Source organism: Artemia sp. Qi Xiang Cuo, chromosome 9 (assembly GCF_049724085.1).
Source record: "Artemia sp. Qi Xiang Cuo chromosome 9, ASM4972408v1, whole genome shotgun sequence".
In the NCBI taxonomy this organism is placed as follows: domain Eukaryota; kingdom Metazoa; phylum Arthropoda; class Branchiopoda; order Anostraca; family Artemiidae; genus Artemia; species Artemia sp. Qi Xiang Cuo.
The window spans coordinates 3,756,545-3,769,599 of NC_142802.1; the positions used below are offsets into that span (position 1 = coordinate 3,756,545).

Consider the following 13,055-nt stretch of genomic DNA (forward strand, 5'->3'; position numbering starts at 1 on the left):
GTTTTCAATGGCTGCATGGGTTGAGGTTGTACGAGCAGATCATTAAACAACTTTTATTGTGGCATAAAAAAATTCTTTTTTTCCTTTAGAAACTAGGAGAAGCAGTAGACTGCCTTCATTAAACTAGCTGATGAACACACAAAAAGTGTATTCATGATCACCTTTGAAAATAATCATTTTTTTCCCGGCGTCAAGAATTTTCACGAGGTAATTTTTTTCTTTTGAGAAACATACAAATTCAACCGACAAATAATTCAAGAAATAATTACACATGAACTGTGAATTCAAGAAAGACTAATTAAAATTTTAAATTTGATATAGACAATTGCATTAGAAAGCTTCTAAACATTTCAATTTTACCGGCTTTTCTCCCTTATTTTAACCAAAGACACAGTTCACTTTAAATCTTATTCATACTGACCTTAAACACGCCAAGGACCGAAACTTCTTTTTTTTTGCTCGAGAACTAAAATACATATCTAGTAAAATCTTGTACGTTGAGTTCGATAAAGCAATCAGAACTTTTCTATTGATTACAAATTTCAGGAGATGATTTTGAAGCTTTTTTGTCTATGAGGCACTAAAATTTCATGAAAACTATTCCAGATGATAGATCAAATGATGTGGGTGCTTAAAAAAAACTGCTTAAAATCCTAACCTAGTGGATCAGTTGACCTGGGCAGAGTAAAACCCAGCAGAGTCCAATAGTGATTATATAAAACCTGCTAAGCATACACACTCTCTAAGCATGAAAAACTACAGGGGATTCCCAATATAAAGGCCACCAACCATGATCAGGAGTAAAAAAAAAAAAATATTGAAAGAGAGAGACAAAAGGCACCGTGACTATTTTTATTCTATCTACTACTACTAATAGCTCAATGCAGTACCAAGTCACCTGAGGCCAACACAGCTACGCATGCTCCTTCTCCATCCCAATCTATTCAAAGCCTCCCTTTTTACACCCTCTCAGGAAGTTCCAATTTCCTTTAAATCTTTCTTTATGACGTCCTCCCACCTCACACGAGAACGACCTACTTTCCGTTTAGCCCTAGAGGTTGGCCGAAAAGGGCAATTTTCGACAATCTGTCATTCTTCATCAGCACAACATGCCCTTGCCATCTTAACCTATATTTCATTATAAACCTAGAACGGGGACTGAACCACATTTTTCGTACAGTCTACTGTTTGAAATAGGGTCAGTCAGCCGGGTACCCAGCTGATAATATTAGCTCGTTTAGAATTCTAATCTAGCTCATCAGTGTCACAAAAAATTTTCCTTTTAATCTTGGACAAGTTTCACAGAATTGCAAATCGTTTACAATAAAAAGTTAGTTTCGTTACACTTATTCTAGATATTGCATCATCAAAAAGGAAAAAAAAATAATTAGTGAGTTAATTTTGTAACTTCTCTTTTTGGAGACTCGTGGCCTTTCCATGGTCCATAATTCATATATATTCAATAATTTCTTTCCAGGAAAAATTTCTGATTTGCAGTCAAAACATTATTTAGCATGTATTGAGGGTTAGTGTCCCTGCATTAAAATATTCAACCTTCTAAAAAATACGCAACCATTGCTGAAAAAGTACGCAACCATTAATGAGAAAATAACTCACAGCAGCACCAAGCCACCTGAGCTTCAGAAAACTGCGGTTTCATTTCTAGAGTCAAAAGTTTCTAATACCTAATGTTCAAAGACTGTGGCCAGGGACAGACCCAAAAGTTTCAGACCCCTTCTAATGTTTGAATAATCTACCCCTTAGAACTGCTACTACAACTACTAACAACTCGTTGCAACAACAAGCCACCAACAAATGTAGACACACTCCTCCTCCACCCCAATCTATTCAAAGCCTCCTTTTTTTACAGCTTCCCAAGAATTTTCAATTTCTCTAAAGTCCTTCCTTATGACCTCTGCCCACCCCACTCGGTGAGCTGGTTTTCGCCTGGCCCTAGACAGTTGGCCGAAAAGAACGATCTAGAAAGGTTAGGACAATCTACCCTTTACGACTAGTTAAACCGTTTTTGTGTGAATTAAATTAAAAAAAAAAGTTTTTTTAACTGAAAGTAAGGAGCGACATTAAAACTTAAAACGAACAGGAACTATTCCGTATACGAAAGGGGCTGTCCCTTCCTCAACACCCCGCTCTTTACGCTAAAGTTTGACTCTTTCTCACAACTCTACCTTTTTAAAACAATAAAAAAGAACTTTTATACTAAGAGCGGGGCGTTGAGGAGTATGTAAACATTGGGCAAAGTTCATAGCTTGCAGCCCTTCCCCGGGGGACTGTGGGGGATTAAGTTATCCTCAAAGACATAGTTATTGTATTTTTCGACCATGGTGAACAAAATGGCTATCTCAAAATTTAACCGGGTGACTTTGGGAAAAAATAGCATGGGAGGGGGCCTTGTTGCCCTCCTTTTTTTGGTCACTTAAAAAGGATACTAAAACTTCTTATTTTCGTTCGAATGAGCCCTCCCGCGATATTCTAGGACCACTGGGTCGATACGATCAACCCTGGAAAAAAAAACAGAAAAAAAAACAACAAATAAACACGCATCCGTGATCTTTCTTCTGATAAAAAAAAATATACAAAATTAAATATTTTCGCAGATAGGAGCTTGAAACATCTACAGTAGGGTTCTCTGATACGATGAATCTGATGGTGTGATTTTTCTTAAGGTTCTTTGATTTTTAGGGGGGTTCGTCCTTTTTTCGAAAATAAGGCAAATTTTCTCAGGTATTTTCCGTTTTTTAAAGTGTCGGTTACTATTGAGCCGGGTCGCTCCTTACTTACAGTTCGTTACCACGATCTGTTTGATTATTAAATACTATTGGTACTTTCATCTATTAATTTCCCTCCATAGCCCAAACTTGGATAAATACAAATACCCCCCACCCCGCTATAAAAATATCTGAAAGTACTGCAGCTGAATTACCCAAAATTAACTCTGTTTTCAACCACACAACAGACCAATATTTTCTCTGTCTAAGAATGATAGTTAAGATAAAGCCTTCAGTCGAATGAATCTACCTGCCCTAGGCACATATGTGGGAATTTATACCAGGGGGCTCGGATTTCAGGGAGGAGCTAAATTCTTCAAAACTCTCAAAACATTAACGGATTACATAAGAAAAATATAAACATCCGTAAATCTTGACATTTCCGAGAAGACGACCTGACGGTCCCACTCCCACTGAATATCTGAATTCTCGTTTTTTTCGGATAATTGCAATTATCCTATAATTGCAATAAGTTATTTAGGATATTGCATTTTTTAAATACCGCTTTCTCAAGGGCTAAGAACACCTGCCATTGACTTTTGCTTCAAAACAACTAAGAATACCATGTCTCTCAAAGTAGTACAGCCACAATGAGTCTCATAAAAAAAGAACATTTTATTGAGACTCAGAAATGATGAAAAAATAAAGGAAAGGAATTAATAAAAAGACAAAAATAAAAATAACCCGAGTTTGTAAGAGCTTAAGGGCTGGACGGCAGGAATATTAACGGGAGGAGGGCAGGAGAAGGGACAATTATTCTTCCCCCATAAATTTTGAAAAATTACTTTTCTGATGTTTTCGGTGATTTTTTTTTGTACTTCCACCAAAAAAAGATAACAAATTTGCCTCCTTGCCCTAGACTTCGAAAAAATATGCTTTACCCCATTCCCTCACTCCATTATATATTTTCATTAATTGAAATCCGTGATGGAAGACACAATATTTTTTCGAGTAAAAAACGGCCGTATTTATTCAGTACAGATGTATTTTACGCCAATTTTCAAACAAGAATTAATTGTAAGTTAATGAGAATTTTTTAAAGCTGACTTTCAAAGTATGAGGAATTTTCTCGGTATTTTGGAATAATTTCGATATTAGAATTGTGGTTTGACTTATTAGCTCACTTAATATGCAAAAGCTTACACGTGTGAATGATAAGTTGGCTTTTTCGCACGTACTTGATAGGTTGGTTAAATTGGTTTCGTTGAGTGTCCATGTTTAAGAAATTCAAAGCAATTTGCCAAGAATTCGTCACCTTTCCTGTGAAAAAGCCAGCTTGTCATTCACACATGTACGCTGTACATAAAGTCCCTACAAACAGGGTATTTAGAATTATTGAGCACTTTTTCCACAAAGAGCAAAGAATCTAAGTGCATTATTGCTACCAATGTCAAAACCTAAAACCAAGGTGGAATTGTGAAAAAGCTTCTGATTTTTCTAAAAAAAAGCTCACCTTTCCGCAGTTCATGTATTCGATGGCTGTTTCTCGGAATAGAAAATAAACATGGTCGCCGTGACCAAAACTGCTGACAAAGTTGGGGGCTGGAAAGCAAAAAGAAAGAAAATGTAAACTCTTTTTATTATATGAAATGCGAGCAAGAACTCTAGACGCTGACTTTTATTACAAGAGTTATGGCCATAATATAGCTGCAAGCGATCAAAATTAATGGCCCATGGAAAGTTGACAGTTTCTTAAACACTTCTACGAAATGATTTCCAGTCTTTTACACCACGACAATTTAAAAAAAAAGTCTAAAAAATGCCACAAATGATATTACAATAAGAGAAAACGCAGGGCAGTGGAAATATGAGCGACATCTTTGCCGGTGAAAAACAAGTAAAATATTTAACTATTTCGACCGAAACTTCCGCTCTACTGACCTCAATACAAAAAGAATAAAAATATAGACTGAAGTCCACAAGACAAAGTAAAAGGATAAACCTCAAAAACAGAAACCAAAATAAGAATTTACCTTCCCAAATGAGCTTTCTGAGTCACCTTTCATATTCCACTTGGGAAGGTGACTTCTCATTCTGTTTTTTTTTTTTTTTTTTTTTTGGCTGTGAATATCCTTTTTTTTTTTTTTTTTTTTTTTTTTTTTTTTTTTTTTTTTTTTTTTAGAAGAGATAATTTGGTACTTCTCAATCATTGGATAACAAAAGATATCCGTTCTCATTTTTCTAGACTTTTAACTATTCTGACATGGCTGGCAATTTTATATATATATATATATATATATATATATATATATATATATATATATATATGCATACTCGAAAAAACAGCCCAAAAATCACTGGTGACAACTGGATTACCAAATTATATACCAAACATGATTAATTGTAATAATCAGCATTGTGTGATCTAATTTAAAGTTAAGGCAGACACATACATTTTCGGAGGGGGGGAGATTTGAAAAAATAAGTAAAACCACTGAGTTAGGTGAAATAGGCTTCATGTACGAAAATCATAATAACATTGAAATTTCGGAAGAAGGGGAGGACGGTCCCAAAACCCCTCCCATAACCGTGTCTACGTTTTTACGTGTTTACTGACTAAAAAGTTTGGCGTTATAATTTTAGTAATCCCGCCATATAGAAATAACACTGTTCCCCTTAGTGCTGAAAGCCACGGAATAGAGGCTCGATGTTATGTAGTTGGTTTTTCGGAGACCTGGCATAGGATAATAGACACAGTTGGAGGTATTCATACTGCGAAGAAAGAGGTTAAGTAACTTAGGTGAATGCAAGACAAACAACAGTGAGAGTAGTTGCCAAGAATGTTTTCCAAAATGTTCAACAAACACCACAATAATTTTTACACTACTTCTCTAACTTCACTGCTTGGGGCCGGAAATAAACAAAGAAGACAAACACTTTTCATTGTTATTTTGAACTTTTTAAAACTGTCGACTTTGATTTTCATTACAAGATGTACACCCATAAGACAGTTAGAACTAATCTAAATCAATGGTCCTTGGGACGCGCGAAGGTTTCGACTGAAAAAACAAAACAAAACACACTGATCCAAAAATCCCATCTAACATGACTGCCAAAAAGATAGTAATAATAACTTTGATTGATACGCTTGATGATAAACGGCTAAAATACATAATCCCTAACAGACCAGGCACGTACTCAAGAATTTTATTTGGTCGTAGGGGAAGGCAACAATAAAGATAAAAAATTTTGATAATTTAAACAAGAAATGTCCAGAAATTTGGGAAAATTTATAATTTTGAGGGGCCGGGTCCCAATACTCTTCGTGCATACATCCCTACAACTAGACCCCGGGGCCGCGCCGGCGGATCGACCAAACGCCGCCAATGAGAGGCCCGGTTGACCGCCACCAAAGTTTCGCTACGCCACCGGCGCGCCTCAGGCGCACCACCGTAGGCAGAGGCGGCGGTGTTCGGCTGACTTTGAATTAATTTTTCGGCAATTCATTATGGCGTCAACCGCGAAGTCGTAACTTTTCTTTCTCGTGTTGTTTAGTATTTCGATTTTCCTGATTAGAAATCAAGCAGGGCTTGCACTATCCCCGAATTTTCGGATATTTCCTCGAAAATCTATGCGTCACCCCGAATGCCCGAATCCCCGAAAATCACCCAATCACGGTGCCACCCCTAGCGATATATCACCAGTGACTTTCCCTGCCAAATATTACTTTGTATACCATACTTCTTCACTACTCTCTTGTTCGTTAATTTGTTACTTTGCATAAAAAACAGACAGATGCATTTGCAATGTACACAGTTCTTCATATGTTGACATAAAAGTATCGTCTTAATGAAATGAGATTAAATCATTTCGAATTTCCCAATTGCTAATTCTTACATCATTTGAAGTCAAGAATTTATTTTTAAATTAAATAGAACGCATTCACTACTATACAGCTTCAGTTAGATTTTGAAATTGATAGTCGACAGATTGTTTTTACAGCTGAATTTGTAATTCAACTGTAAGTTTGCAGAATTTGTTTTCTTTTGCTGTTTTTAGATATGATTTTCCTAATGTTTAATACACAATTGTTGAACGCCTGATAGATTAAAGAAAATACAATCTTTTTTTCTGAAATTTTTTTACTCCCCCCCCCCTAAAAAAACAAAAACCCTTCTATTGAGAAAAAATTTAGCTATATACTAAGCTATGTACAAGGTTGGGGAATTAAAGATTGAAACGGAAGTTACCACAAAAACATGATTCATAAAAAAATTCTAAATTATTGCCTATAGGGGGGGGGGATAGGAGGCTATCATTTTTACATGATAATACCTCATTTTGTTTTAATTGGAAGCAGGGATGTCAAAAAGATAATAATTTTTTTCATTTAAGGTGGAGATGGAAGAAAATGATATCAAATTCCTAGGGAAACCATTGAAATATTTGATAGACCCAGGACCCCCCATTTGGGCTTGTTCATTATCTTGGGTATTTTGCAATTTCTCGTAAGCTACTGGTTTAATTTGGCTTTTGTGTGTGCTCCCTTTCAATTAGATTCTTTGAATCTTATTGAATGCCACGGCGAATCTATGACTCAGTTTTCCAATAATTTGAGGTATATCTGAATAACTTCGACATTTTTGTTGTTGTCATTATACCCCTTTACTCATAGCCTCATTTTTTATTTTTTTTTTTAAAGGCACACTAAGCTGTTTAACGTTATTTCGCGTGTATGTTTGAACCATATAGTCACCTAGTTAATTATTAAGTAACTTTTTTTTAATGTAAAGCTGAAACGGTTTCCTATCAAGGTGGTATCCAGAGGGGGGGGGCTTAGGGAGTTATTATATTTAAGTTATAGTACCTTGAATTTTTTTTATTGAAAGCAGGGATTCCAAAAAAAAATTTTTTTTTTTAATTTAAAGTAGAGACGGTATTCTATCAAGGTGATATCCAGAGGGGAGGGGGGTAGGGAGGTATTATATTTAAATGATAATATCTCAAATTTATTTATTTTTTAAAGCAGGGATGCCAAAAAGTTAATTATTTTTTAATTTAAAGCAGAGACGGTATTCTATCAAGGTGGTAGCCAGAGGGGGGGGGGGTTAGGGAAGTATTATATTCAAACGATAATATCTTGAATTTTTTATGGAAAGCAGGGATGTCAAAAAATTATATTTTTTTTTTATTTAAAGCAGAGACGGATCTTATAGAACATTATATGACTGCTTTAAAAAAATACAAAAGGGAGTGTGAAGGAAGGTGAGAGACTTTTACAAGAATATGGCAGTTTGGTTGCTACCAGTAACTACTAGGAGGGGGGGTATCCTATGAAAGTGTACTGTCAATGAGTAGAGAAAGTAAATTTGTAAATTTAAGCTGTGATTTGAGAAAGACTGATGAAAACATTATAGCCCTTCTTTCATTATAGCTTTAGATAGCGGTATTGAACCATCTGGACAAAATACGGGGAAACGTCCTTTATAAGTTGTAATTGTTTTATCCGATGAAAAGCACGTTTCAAGGATTGTATCTTTTACATGAACTTTCAGCCTTTACACAGTCATACAGTCAGTATAAAGGTCTCAGCCTGTTTGCTACGACACATCGCTTTACCGCGCTAACTTCATAGGCATGCTGTGAAATTTTGAACGTGCCATGAAAATTTGCGTTCATAAATTTTTAGACGCAGTAATAGAGCATGTTGATAGGATTGTTATTTAATTAGTTATTCACGCGATTATGACCATTCTGTGGAGTTAACACCATAGCAGTCTCAGGCTACTGTTATGAACTTATCATATATTTACTTTGAAAAAATTCAATATTTTTTCTTTTATAATATTTGAATGATATAAGGTTACATTTAGCCAAGCATGTTCTAATCTGTTAACATGATCGTGGGCATTTTGGCAAAAACAGTTCAGTACTGTCAAAATTCGCTAATCAGAAACTAATCTTTAATAATGATGGACAAAGCATATGTTGCTTAATCAAGTTGAAATAGTGAATGGTTGCCTACAGTGAAACCCTGCATCATTTAAACACGCTGTTCTCCCCCCCCCCCCCAGCTCAGTGTGCAAACCCATCATGTAAAGGAGGTGGTCATCGAAAAGACTTGTTTCGTGGGTTTTTCAGAAATTTTGTTCAATTTTGTGTTCATACAATGTGTGCTCAGAAGTTGTGTGTTCATTCGTCAATAAAAGTGCCGCTTTCATGCCACACTGACTATTCAGATCGAAAAGCGAAATTATTTTTTTATTAATATATATTTCAAAACCATTCACTAGAAATTTCAAAATTTGATTGACTATTTCGAGGGATATATGCTTCATTTTCGATTCTTATGTTCCATATCTTTTTAGAACGACACTGTCCATTTGTAACAAGCCAACAAAGAGCCTATGCAGCTTAATCTAAACACGGACGAGGGCTATGGCATTTCCTCTTGTTGTAAAAAGCCCATTTTTTCTTAAATGCTCTTTTAAATAAGTCCTTGTCCTTTATTGGAAACAATTTCCCCCTAAATCCACCTAATCTTGTAGATTATTTTAGATCTTATCCAGAGATTAATTAAAAAAAACTTTTTCCACAAAATAAGTTTTTCAAATGAAAGTAAAGAACTCCATTAAACCAAAAATGAGCCAAAATAGAATCAAATAATTTACCAAGCGTGAAGCTACCACAAATCAACAATGATAAATAAATGAAACCCAAAACGAAGAGAAATTACAATAAATAGTCGAGTCAAACTCAAAACGAGCAGAAATTAACATGAGTAGGGCTGATAACCCCCATGCTTTCTCAAGACCAGAAAATAATTTGCCCTCCAATAACTTTCGACTATTAAAAAAAGCAGTAGCCACTCTCTAATTTCCAATTGAATGAGCCCTTTTCGAAGTTTCTACGACAACTTCTTCGATATGAGATGCCTTGGTCTAAAGGAAAAAAATAATAAATAATACACTGTGCAAACATCGTTCTTATATGTCCCCAGGGCATAACTAAAAACCCTTGCCCTGAGGGTTGTGGGGGAGTGTCCTCCTCAAAAACATATTTTCTATCGGGAAATCAACTACGCTGAACAAAATGGCTAACTCAAAACTCTTATTTGTTTTGTTTTGAGAAACAGTGGACGTGGAAGGGGTGTTTGTTGTCTTCCAATCAATTTCTACTAATAAAAAGGACACTGGCCCTTTCAATTTCCAATCGAATGAGCCCTTTTCGAAGTTTCTACGACAACTCCTTCGAGACGAAATGCTCTGGTATGGAAAAAAATACATTGTGCCAACATCGTTCTTTACTTAGGCAGCGCGATTGTGCTGCCTATGATACCTTATATTATGAAATTATTTCATTTTTCAATAGTACGGCGCATTTTTCGTTGCTCCCAGCCATTTTTTTTACCAGGTCCCCTAAGCGAGCCATTCGGGGGGCATTTTGACAAAGTTTTCAAAACATACAGTGAGTTCAAAAAGAGGACTGGTGGTTTTCATTTTAAGCATCAATCAGTATGTGTTAAAAAAAAACATTCCTGTTCGTAGATTTCCAGTTTTATTCTCTTTATGTTTCATTATTATCAACAGCGTGCCAGAACTGGCGTATACTGGGAAGTTAGACAGGCTCGTCATAGGCCACCTGCATCACAATTATTATTTAGAAAAATAAATAACAGGAGAAATAAGACAACGAGGTTCAAATACTACTACTACTACTACTAACAACTCATCGCAGCAACAAGCCGCCTGTGGCCAACACAGCTACGCACGCTCCTCCTCCATCCCAATCTATTTAAAGCCTCCCTTTTTACACCCGCCCACGAAGTTCCCATTTCCTTTAAATCTTGCTTTATGACGTCCTCCCAACCCAGACGGGGACGACCTGCTTTCCGTTTAGCCCTAGATGGTTGGCCGAAAAGAACAATCTTCGGCAGTCTGTCATCCTTCATCCGAACAACATGCCCTAACCACCTCAACCTTTCTTTCATTATAGACCTAGAAAGCGGTATTGAACCACATTTTTCGTATAGCCTATTGTTTGAAATACGGTCAGTCAGCCGGGTACCCAGAACAATCCTTAAGCAATTTTTCTGGAAAACATCTAGCAAATCTTCATCCGCTTTTCGGAGCGTCCCTGCTTCAGAGCCATATTTGACCACTGTCATCACTGTAGCTTCTAAGATTCTAATCTTGGTTTGCAGACTTATCTTCCTCTTCTTTCATACTTTTTTTAACTGTGAAAAAACATCCTGAGCCTTGGTTATTCTATTTTTAACATCTTCAATGCTCCAACCGTCTTTACTAATAATACTACCATGGTAAGTGAAACTGCCAACCTGATCAATCTTTTCATTACCCAACGTCACCTTTTCATCTTCACTTATTCCTAGCCTTAGTGACTTGGTCTTCCTAACATTAATTTTCAAACCAATACTAGCACCCTGAACTCGCAAAACATCTAAAACTTCATTCATTTTGCTCACACTTTCATCTAGGATGCTTAAATCATCAGCATAATCCAAGTCCAGGAGACTTTTTCCTCCCCATTTGATTCCGTGGTCTCCCATTGCTTTTCCTGTGCTCCTTAAAGCAAAGTCCATCAAAATAATCCATATAAAGGGGGATAGAACACAACCCTGCTTAACTCCTGATTTAATACAAAACCAGCTGCTAACCTCATTTCATACCTTAACCGCAGCAGTGTTACTCTCGTACGTAGCACTAATCACTTTAATGTATTTGTCTGGTATACCATACAAGGATAAAACCTTTACTACAGCTCCTCTATCAACAGAATCGAACGCTTGCTCATAATCTATAAAACTGAGGACCAAAGGTGTTTGAAAACTTAGGCACTTCTCAATTATTAACCTAAGAGTGAAAATTTGGTCAACACATCCTCTACCTTTTTTAAAACCGCACTGCTCTTCTCTTAAAACTTTGTCTACGGCATCTCTCAGTCTTAAAAGTATCATATTACTAAGCAATTTGCTACCTACAGAGACCAGACTAATGCCTCGATAATTACCACACTCAATTTTATCACCTTTCTTATAAAGTGGCTTAATTAAGGTTTTACTAAAATCATTAGGTACTTCCCCTTTTTCAAAAATCATATTCATAATCTACAATAACTTCTTTCTAACCTCAGAGCCACCATATTTAAGAAACTCATTTACTACCCTATCAGCACCTGGAGCCTTAGTAGTCTTTAATCCTTTTAGTACTGTTGCTAATTCCTCCTCACAACCCAACTCGTCATTCCCCTCCAAGGTATCACAAACTTTTTCATGTTCCTCTATATTTTTTCCAGCAACTCTCTCTTGGTTCAGCAAATTCTCATAATGTTCGGCCCATCTCACTTTAGCTTTTGTCTTATCGCTAATTGCCACCCCATTCCTATCTTTAACTGGGACAAGTCCGGATTGACTACTACCTCTCAATTTGTTAACGTGCCAGTCTAATATTTTACTATTATGCCGTCTAGCTGCATCTTCTAAATCCTCGGCAATTTTATCCATGGCCTCCACTTCACACCTCCTTAGTTCATATTTCAATGCTTTCTCCACTTTCTTTACATTTCTTTTGTTTTCATGTGATCTATCACTCAGATAATTCTTGTACAAGTCCTTTCTCCTTTCTATTAAACTTAAAGCTTTTTCACTAATGTTCTTAGCTGCAGTTCTAGCTTTCTTCTCTAATACACCTTCAGCAACTTCACAAATTATTTTTCTAAAATTATTCAAACCATCTTCAACATTATAAAATTTTAAACTCTCAATTTTATTATTCAACTGTTCCTGGAAAGTTTCTCTCAAATTCTCATCCTGGAGTCTACTAACATCATAACTTCCAGGGAGGTAATTACCCTTCCGATATTTCAGCTTTAAATTAACCCTTGACATTACTAGATGGTGATCTTTACTTTTAACATCAATAACAGCACTCCTATATACCCTAGTATCTTGTATTGATCCTGCTAGTCTTCGATTAACTATAACATAATCAATAAGGTTTGCTGTCTTACCATCACGTGAATACCATGTTAGCTTATGAGCCATTTTATGACCAAACACCGTATTGGTTATAACTAGATTGTTATACCTACAAAATTGCAAAAGTCTGTATCCATTACTGTTTTCTTTTCCTACACCAAATTTACCTAAGCTGGGATACCATCTATCCATATTTCTACCAACCTGGGTGTTAAAATCTCCCAGCAATAACATCATATTTCTACCTGGGACCCTGTCTATTTGCTCCTGTAACTGTAAGTAGAATTCATCTGAGTAACTAGTATATCCATCAGTCGGTTCTACAGGGGCGT

The 13,055-nt window shown here is 36.1% G+C and overlaps 1 protein-coding gene across 1 annotated transcript in view; it reads right to left on the minus strand.

Annotated features, from left to right (window-relative positions):
* LOC148948239 (semaphorin-1A-like) overlaps window positions 1-13,055 on the minus strand; it is a 418,473-nt gene that overhangs the window by 344,377 nt on the left and 61,041 nt on the right. The window contains exon 4 of the mRNA XM_089094665.1: window positions 4,240-4,328. Within this exon, the coding sequence (XP_088950791.1) occupies window positions 4,240-4,328 (89 nt within the window). The remainder of the gene's footprint in view (window positions 1-4,239; window positions 4,329-13,055) is intronic.